Source organism: Pimephales promelas, chromosome 7 (genome assembly GCF_988280905.1).
Source record: "Pimephales promelas chromosome 7, fPimPro1.hap1.1, whole genome shotgun sequence".
Lineage (NCBI taxonomy): Eukaryota > Metazoa > Chordata > Actinopteri > Cypriniformes > Leuciscidae > Pimephales > Pimephales promelas.
Genome location: NC_142775.1, coordinates 15,416,177 through 15,426,779, shown reverse-complemented (window position 1 = coordinate 15,426,779; position 10,603 = coordinate 15,416,177). Strand labels below are relative to the sequence as shown.

Here is a 10,603-nt window from a genome sequence, read left to right as displayed (position 1 = left end):
TCAGACGCTACGTCAATTCCGCCTCGACGCAAGCGCATGCGCAATAAAGTTTGGAGCGCTGCTGAGAGTGTCATCGGTTGTTTTTGTTTCGATGGGCAGCTGACACTTGAGCGACTGCCCTAGTTTTTTTTTACGTGTCATGTTATAGACGTTGCTGGATAGCATAAAGACATTTTTAAACGTGATAACACGTCTGTTCAATGGGTGCCGTGGAAAGCACCGAGGGGGAAAGGGAACCTTTGCTGGTTCCAGCCCAGCCTGCGACAAACAGCACACAGCCTGTGTTCAGCAGGGTGTATGGGAGAAGATGGTTTGTTCTCACCATGTTTTCATTGTTGGCTTTTATGCAAGGACTGGTGTGGAACACCTGGGGCCCGATCCAGATCTCAGCCAAACATGCGTTCGAGTTCTCATCGACAGATATCGCTGTGCTGGTGATGTGGGGTCCAGTGGGCTACATGCCCTGGCTGCTGTTTATTTGGTTGATGGATAAGAAAGGTGAGTTTTTGTCTAGTGCCATGGCAACAATATCTGTAAATACAAATAAATGATGACAGATAAACTTGCCATTATTTAGACAGATTTATGCATTATACCACATAACTGAAGGTGTTTTAGTAAATAACCAGAGCAAATTTCATAATTTAAATGTCTATTTGTACACATTTATGTTTTAACAAATTTGAGATGTCTGTGCAATTGTTTATATCTATTTTATGCATGTTGTTCACTACAGAGAGGTCTTTCAAACCATTTTATAGGTGACATATCCAAACTATAATTTGTAATTACCTTAAAAAACCCTTAATCATAATTTCATACAACTGTCCTTTATGTCATTATGTTTTTAGAACAACATACATTTCTGACACATGTGTTAAAGCCGAGTACCTTTTGAATATTTTATACTGACATTTATTGGTGTGGCCTGGCTAAATGTGTAACCTAAAGTACACCCTTTTGGAAAAATAAGAAATGCTGCGAATAATTGTGTGTTTTTTTTTTTTTTTTTTTACAATGCTTTATGTGGGTTAGCTGAACAGGATGCCACACATAAGGACTCATTACCTCATTTGAAATAAAGTAATAATCATTAAAAAAATGTAGTTTAGTTCATCACATGCTAGGCTACAAAACCAGTTCCCTAACATCATATGACACAAGTCATCATGCAAGCCTGGTGTCATTCGACGCAGTTTTTGTATTCATGCTTGCCATGCCAATTTAATGAGTTTCTAAGTTGAGGAAATTACAGACTTAAGCCTTGAATGAAATGTGAAGCGGACATAAAGAATAAATAATAGTAAAATGGAAGTTAATTAGCCTATGTCCTATCATGTTCTTCATGTTGTTCTTCATAATTTGTTGATGTTTAGGGAACCTTCACCTTATAGAATCAAAATCTTTCTGATATTTCGTAGACTTTAAATTAAATATTTTGAGGGGAGCCAGCTGTTTACCAAGATGATTAGGAAAATATTGAACCTAAATTTGTTTCTGTTATTCATACAAATTTAAATGATAGATTCCACAGCAAAAATCACCTAATTTAATAGATTCTCACCCAAAAATGAAAATTATAGTGAAACACCAAAATAGTTTTTTTTTCCTCCCTAAACCAGTTTTAATTTAACCAAAAACTGAAACCGCTAAATAAATTTGGTCATTGAGTATTTTAAATCAGTTTGTCGTTCATAGGTTCATCAGTCGTAGTAAAGCCAAGTCAAGTCACCTTTATTTATATAGCGCTTTTTACAGTACAGATTGTTTCAAAGCAGCTTCACAGTGAGAACATGAAAATAATACAACACAGATCAATAATATTGTTGAATATGAAATGTCCCCAACTAAGCAAGCCAAAAGCCAAGGCAGCAGCTAAGGAACCAAAACTCCATCACGTGACAAAATGGAGAAAAAAACCCTTAGGAGAAACCAGGCTCAGTCGGGGGCCAGTTCTCCTCTGGCCATGTAAAGCCATTTCCGATATTTCAAATTCACACATTTTACACTGCTACTCGAGCTAGCATCATTGTTGGTGTGTCTAACAAGTGTACCTTTTGTAACTTATACATGTTGTGTGCAAAAAATAGACGCTGACACAATCAAAACACATCACTGAAGAAGAGCAAGTCATTTCGGTCAATGATTTCAACCCTCCGAAGATATTGCTGACAAAAAGGACAGAAAACCTCTAAGAACAATAACTTGAAACACAAATGGTTTTGCAGAGAACAAGACAACAGCTTTGATTTCAATCTTTTCCTCACACAAAGTTGTCATATGATGTCAAATGTTATATAAGGTGCATTCACATTTGATTTCAAACCAAATGTCGTAATTACCACAATCACATGATTTTTCACTTGTAAAAAGTAATCGTGTCCTTGTAGAGCTTGTAATCACAGCTCGTAAGATTGGAATTGTCTGAGAGCTGTGACTCTTGTATCAGATGATTAATTAAGGTGTTGATAGTGCAAACACATAATTATGAGTATGTAAACAGTTCTGAATATGTCACGTGTTGTCAATTTGAGACTACGTTAATTTTGGCATGGTGTGAATGCAGCAATAGACAACATTTATGGTGTTTATTACATGGACATATTTTTATATGGTAATAGTTGCATAAAGATTACGTTTCACATAAAAATAACAGTATTCTTGACATTTTCGAGCCTTCCTCAAATAACAATCGCCTGGTTTGCATTTGGAAAAGAGCGTTTGGTCAAACAGAGCAGAAAGCTTGTGTTTTTAACTTCCACACTGCCTTTCACGTTATCTTACCTGGAAAAAAAGTATATTTTCAGATATCTGAAAGACTGGATAATGTCAAAGAAATGTCTTCAGCTCTCAGTTTCCCCCGTGTTTTTACACCTCATTCATTAGATTATACACTAGTCGAGGTTTCAGTTCTGATTAATACTCGTTATTTGGTATCTTTGATAAGAAAGTGCATGTTCTTTTGTAAACATTTCACTTTCCCTTTTGTACTCAACATGAAAACAATTGCCTCAGGCTGTGAAAACCGTGTTTGCCAAAAACCACAGTTTGCAGCTTCTATATTATTTAAACTCAAAAACATGTTTAATGAATCCAGGAAAATGTAATTCATTATGCATCCAGTATCTCAGAGATGGATCTACATCAACGACTAATCTCATCAGTTAATTAAAGCTTACGAGATATTTTATCTGTCTGATATGTTTTCTTTCCTTCTTCTCTGACTTGTGCAAAAGGTTTGCGAGCATCCCTGCTGCTGTCAGCGTTCTTCATGGTGCTGGGCGCAGCGCTTCGAAGTGTGCCCCTCAAAGATCTGCACTACAGACGCTGGTAAGACTCACACAATAAGTTACACTATGTGAAACATCTTTTGTTAAAAAAAAAAATTAATTCATTTTTATCCTTATTGATGTCTGGATTGGACATCTTTAGTTGTTGTTGTTGCTATTTTGAGTTGAGATGAGAATTATCACTAATCTCTGTGTGCATTTTGCTTTAGAACCAAGCAAGACACTCCTGAAACCATTTGTTAATTAAATCACAATCGCAATATTGACCACAATAATCGCAATATGACATTTTCCCCAAATCGTGCAGCCCTATTGAATACCAATATTGTTTTGTATAATTATGGCTTTTGTGATCTAGCTGTATTTGGGTGGTTAGATGTAGTTCTGAAAAGAGAACATTTCATCAGTTCAATACTGCTATCTAGAGAGCAGGTTGGCCAATATCTATCAATCTATAAATAACAGGAATGTCTGTCTGTGTGTGTGTGTGTGTGTGTGTGTCTGTCTGTCAGTCTGTCTTTTAATAAAATAGCTCTCGAACCGTTAGTATGATGGATTTCAAACTTGACAGGTGTCTAGCTACGTGGCATGAGTAAGTACAATGCCGAGTTTGACGTTGTTTGGATTAGAAATGCAAAAGATATTTTTAAATATATCTGTAAAAGAAGCACACATTGAAGTTGTGGTTTAAAGATAAACACTAAGGCCACATTTACACACAGCCGGATAAATGAATATCCCACAGATATATGAATTTCTCACAATTTACATGGCAACACATAACTGGCGTTATCAGAAATCTCCACTTTGGCTGGAGTTTTTAGAAATAATCGTTTTCTGTGATGAAACAGGGTTTTCGTCCAAATGAGAGGCCAAATCCCATCTGTGTCTTTCCTTCGTGTAAACGGGGCATAAGTCAGCTACACTGTTTATTTCTGAATATTGTAGTTATTCACAAGTTGTTAGTTGTCAGTAGTTAGTTATGTAGTTCAATTTATTGACATTCCATATGTCATTTTGTCAGTATCAGTATTTGCTTTCAACCATGCTCAAAAAAATGTCACTGAACTTTTGCTGTTTAATTGTAAAAATGAGCACTCAACACACCAAACCAACAATTATTAAAAACACACACAAAAACTGTTTTTGCACATATTACATATACTGTCAAATTGATGGTCCCACTTTATATTAAGTGGCTTTAAAGGGATAGTTCACCCAAAAATGAAAATTCTGTCAGTTTTTACTCACCCTCATGTTGTTCCAACCCCGTAAGACCTTCGTTCATCTTCAGAACACAAATTAAGATATTTAAGATATTAAGATCGCTCCTGCATCCTCCTAGTCCATAGGCTTCTTGAGTGTGTGTCGCATAGATGTCGTCATGGTCTTGCTGCTCCCTCCCAATTCTTTGATTGGTCCCCCCGCTGAGGCAAAAATTTGGTCCATGGTATCCAGACCATAGATATCCATAATAAAGGCTAGATATCTTACGACGGAGTCTCTATCGTCCTCATCGGCGGCCATCTTGTCACAGGCAAGTTTTCTGGCGGGCTCTGTGGTACCTGATGTAAGATCAGCATGAATACAAATACTCTTTTCTTTTTGAAATCTCGACGGATTTACAAACGGTTTGGTTTCTTATGAACGAATTTAACATAGCTATAATTCTGGATGATTATTTATCTACGTATACTTATTATTCACAAGTATGCAGTGCCATAACTACATCTCTGACGTTTATAACAAACCAACCCGTTAGAAAATCGGTAGAAAATTTAGCAAGTTATGGTTATTTAAAAAGTACATTCACCATTAAAACACAACGTTACGAGTGAGCGAGCTGCCTGTGACAAGATGGCCGCCAGGTGTGGACGTCAACCTCCATTGGCCAGCAGCGCGGATGAGACATCTAGCCTTTATTATGGATAGCTATGATCCAGACTGCCCAGCAGCGTGAAAAAAAACGCGCTGCGCAAAGGCAGTATGGGGAAACCGAGGCTAAATCTGCACAATGACAACAAAATTGACACTAATATAAATCTAATCTACTCTGAACTCCTGCAACCTATACACACATACCCAAATACATGTCACCTAATATCACCATTATATATTGTTTTGCAACCATGTAGTTACATTTTACATATTTATGCCATTATGTCAGTATCAGTATTTGCTTTCTACCATGCAAAAAAATAAAAATGTCACCAAACTTTTGTGCCAAACCAACAATAACAAAAACTGATTTTGAATGGGCATATCTCTCGAACAGTTAGTCCGATGCATTTCAAACTTGACGGGTGTTTGCCTAGTTTGACGTTGTTTTTTTATCAGTAAAAGAAGCGCACATTGGCTTTTGCCGCTCTAGCCACTGGCCACTCTGGCTCACACTGCACATTGAGTGACCACTGCCCAAAATTAACATTCTGACATTAGAGGGTTGTAGTTTAAAAATATCTGAATATTATATTTTATTCACAGCCATCATTTATGATTTTCTCTGAGTTCACTGTGAAGCTTGCTCCCTGAATCGTTGCACTTATTCATTTACACATACACTGTTTAATTCAGAATATTATATTTCTGGTGCGCTTACCATTATCATTTTCTCAAGTTTAGGCTCCTGAGCCAGACCGATATATCGGCCAACCGATATTAGGCATTTTCCAAAATATCGGTATCGGCAGTCATAATGGCCCATAAATGAATATTTAAAAAATAAACTAAAAACGGATGAAACACGCTTCAATTATCTCTCCTTGGCCTGTTATATTGAAAATGTATGTTTTACAATTTGCAGTATGATGTTATCTATTGCTAAATTATGGCTTATTATAGACTAGCTAACCACAAAGCAAGCTAATGCCAATATCATCAGTGGAAGACCGCTAACGTTAACATTAATGAGCTTGGAAACCACAATGAACTTTTTCTGCCTAAATAAAGTAATGACCACTGTATTTATAACTAGCATATCTCTAGTTACAGTCCCTGCATTGTAAAATGTAAGTTATACTTGCGAGGAGTGAACATTTAGACATAGAGAAATATTATCAAACGTATCTTGTGCAGAAAAGTTAGCTTTTCTTTTACACGTGTGTGAAATCCAACAATATTTAATAAAAAAAAAATATCGGCCGATATATCGGAATATCGGATTTTAAAACCCAAAAATATTTGTATCGGTATCGGCCTTCAAAATCCTTTATCGGTCAGGCTCTACTCCTGTGTAATAGTAGCAGCAAAGGCTATTCAGCAACTCAAACATACCAAACCAGCAATTACTAAAAACAGATTTTGCATGGGCATTGCATTAGTATAAATACAACTTAACGATAATAAATGTATTTTCTCACAATATTTATGCCGAAATTGAAATGCGCCGCCACGCATAAGTGAAATTGTGTTATCGATTGACAAAAGTGCAGGGTACTGCTGCATGGTTGTACTACTTTAAAGATGTGACCTTTTCATTTGTTTAAATAAATAGTGGTGGCACACTCTAACAGGATGACTATGCTCTGTTTGCTTTAGATTAGGATTCTTTTACCTGTAAAATTGAATGTTCATGTCCTCTACTGTGCTTTGTGTCCTCTTTCCAATTTCTCTCGCTGCTTATCTCTTTAAGCTTTTTCATTCACACATGGCTAGCATCAGCACATAAAGAAAGAACTATAGCATTGCACGAACGAGAAAAGGAAACAAACCTTTTTATCATTATTAGTTTTGAATAGAAAGAGCTAACTACACTCCAATGGACATTTAAGCCATGCTTTTTAAATCAAGTTGGGTGCATGTAACTTTGTTAGAATGTTCTTTTATTTTTATTTTTTTAACTGACAATATAAAACTACATTATAAGACATCAATGAGCATAAATCAGATTTATTATTGAGGAATATAGAATATTATTCATTCATTGAATTTAAAGAAGTTGGGTCTGGTTGTGGACTGCTGAAAACACACTATAATGCAGATTGACACTCTTATTTCTATCTGATTTGATATGTCCCATTTTTAATAAAGCATCGGAAAAACGCGTAAATATTTTTGGTTTAACTTAAAAAATTAAGTAACTTGGTTGCCTTAATTAATTTTAAGTTGATTGAACTGGAAAAAGTGAGTTAATACAATGAAGCAGTTTAATTTAATCATCAGAAACTCAAAATAATAAATTATCTGAACTAAATAAATTATTTAAGTTGATTTGACAAAAGAAAAAATCTTGTGATAACAAATCTTGAAAATATTTTTTTTTTACAATGTACTACGTATGTAGTTCCAATTTCTACGTATGTAGAAGGACCAATTTCCATACAAGTACGTTCTTTTTCAACTTAACATTATGATAATTCTTATTTTTTTATGTTTGCTGATAGTTACTTGGTTGAAATAAGGCTTTGTAGCTTAGTTTCACAGCTCCTACAAAACTGGAACAGACAGTGACACATTGACCTTCTCGGTTATATAATCTGAAAATGTGCGTTTGCTTGATATAACAGGAAACGCTTTTTAGGACGGTTACATGAGAGAGTGAAAGCAGAGGTTTTGTTGATTGTTTTATTTATTTATATATTGTTGTATCACAAGCACATTTATACACAAAGATACATTGCAAGCAGCTATTGCCTGAAGTGACTGTTAATGTAATGGCTGATTTCAACACGGGGCACTTAATGTGTCGAGTCTATTGATTCATACAAAGTGACTTGACTCTGTCGTGTGTTATTGTAGATGGCCAGTACAGCTTCAGCATCAGCAAACATTAAGTAGACTGTCTTCTCTCTGTGTAAGAATAATGATTAAAGGGTAGTTAACTTTGAAATGAATTTTTGGTATGTTTTCGCTTACCTCAAGGGCATCCAAGATGTAGGTGTCTTTGTTTCTACAGTATTTTCAATTTTGATATTTTTAGGTCAAACCGTTCTTGTCTGTCAGTCATATAATGCAGGTCTATGGTCACCACCTCAAAGAGCATGCACAGAATAGTCCAAATTAAACATGATTTAATGACTCATAAATATAAGTACACATTGATAGCCTAAGACATGAAACGAGCGGCTTCTGAGAGAAAAAAAAACAGTATTTATGTAGTTTTTTTTTTTTTAACCACAGCCACGTCCAAGTGATCTGAGGGCAGGGGCGCTTTGTGGCTGTGGTTACAAGAGGTAAAAAACGATATAAATACTGTGCGTTTTTCTCACACAAACCGCTCGTTTCATGTCTTAGGCCATCAACGTGAGTCACTAAATCTAAGTTTAATTTTGACTTCTCTGTGCATGCTCTTTGAGGTGGTGACCATTATATGACTGACAGACAAGAACGGTTTGACCTAAAAAAATCTAAATTGTAAATACTGTGGACACTAAAGGCACCTACATCTTGGATATCCTTGAGGTAAGCTAAAACATACCAAAAATTAATTTCAAAGTGAACTATCCCTTTAAATCTCACATGCAGGCTTTATTAAAATTAACAGGTGGTAGAACTGTAAAAGTACTTTGTTGTTCTTATTGTTTTTTCACCCTTTTTACATTCACTTTAGACACAGCTGTGTACATTAATTCCTGTCCAAAATAAAATGAAATATTCTGTTGGTGTTATTATTTATAAAATATACGTAGGTCAAACGCAGGTAAACGTATGTTTAGACGTAGGTCAGAGATGTCCCGATGTCGGATATGCATCTGATTCAAAACAACATTTGAAAGTGGCTCAGAAAAGATACAAAAAATGTTTTACACACGTGCAACAAATTCCGATCTGTGACAAACTCGCACACTGCTTCATTTGAGAGTTTAACACTGCGTCATTAGATACATGTGTTTTAACAGTAAAAGTTGGGATTATGGAGTGCTACTGAAAGCCTCTGGTCAAGCTCAGGTCACAGACACTTGGGTAGAAGGAGGCCATACACCTGTATCCTGGCGTGGTGACTTCTGCTGTGCATTGAGCTACCACTAGGTGTCAGCACTTGCATTAATAAACTGTTAAAAGGTCCTCACTAAAATGTAACCATCTTGCATATCAAGTGATCTAGCATGTGACTGGTAATCATTGATATGCCACTCTAGAAAGAGTCTTTCTGATCTGAATGTGCAGTTTTGTTTTAGAGTTCATGGTTTAAGGGTAAATTGGACAACATCACTATCAGTTAGCATGTTTTTTTTAATCAAATATGATACATTTTGTTTAAATAAACCCAAATTCACCCAAAAATGAAAATGATGTCTTCTTTATTATATATATATATATATATATATATATAATATTTTATTCAATATTTTATTTTATTCATTTTATTATTTAATATTTTTTTCTTTAATGCAAAGCTCTTTTGAATACAGTAGTTCATAATGAGTACTAATGTCAATCAGTTTGTTCCTCCAACAAAGTTATCTTACAGCATCAGAAGCCATGTCACGTGGGCCAGTTTTATGCTGCTTTTGTGTTTTTGTTTTTTTGGCCTTGAGACTTTGCTTGACTGATGTGATAGTAATATGAACAGTGGTTGTATATCAAAGAAAGACCAGTTTACAAATTGTTCTAAGTGTGTGTTCTAGCAGCATGTGTGTTTAATTGGAACGACAAGAAGAATAGTAAACAATGACATCATTTAAACTTCTGCGTGAGTAGTTTCTTTAATCCGGCCCATTTATAGATTTTTCAGTTACTTTTATTAACCTGAATCTTAGAATCTTTGGTTTGGTCTCGGAATGACTTTGTGCTGAGATTCAATCATGATAGAAAAAAAGCAGCAATAAAATTTTTTTTTTTAACAATGGCGTTTGATTACAAATGCCAATTGTTGTTCTCAAATCAACAGTGATTGTAGTCGGAGCAGATGTTGTCCAATAGGAGACGCACACAAATTAAAGGCTGTTGTCCAATTGTCAGTTTTTGGCGGTGAGGAGTGACTTAGTTTGAGCCACAATGTTCCCTGCAAGCCAAACTGAAATGAAGTTTCAGGCTTTTTATTGAATACTATTTCTTTTCCCCTCTGTAGATTAAATGAAGGACAAAATTATATCATGTCTTTATTGACTGTGATTTTAAGGCTGGCAGTATGGTTTAAATTCTCCCTAGTCCCTCTTTTATTCTGGATTTGACTTTTAGTTTAGTTTAGTTTGACTTGACATTTTGGCCGTTCCATTTATTGGTTTTGTCAGTGTAAAGCACCCCATTTATAAAACATGTTATGTTACTCGGTCACTTTCATGGAGGTTATACAATTTCCAGTCGAATCTTGTTAGCCCTGCAGTTTTTAAAGAAAGCAGAGAATCCTCCCTTATATTGTTCTTGCCGGATCG

General features: G+C 35.5%; 1 protein-coding gene across 1 annotated transcript in view; it reads left to right on the top strand.

The window, feature by feature from the left end:
* The first annotated feature begins 40 nt into the window (after positions 1 to 40).
* The window catches only part of slc49a4 (solute carrier family 49 member 4), a 62,252-nt gene continuing 51,689 nt past the window's right edge, over positions 41 to 10,603 (top strand). Inside the window, exons 1-2 of the mRNA XM_039685630.2 lie at positions 41 to 498; positions 3,237 to 3,330. Coding sequence (XP_039541564.1) covers positions 201 to 498; positions 3,237 to 3,330 — 392 coding nt within the window. The 5' untranslated portion in view covers positions 41 to 200. The remainder of the gene's footprint in view (positions 499 to 3,236; positions 3,331 to 10,603) is intronic.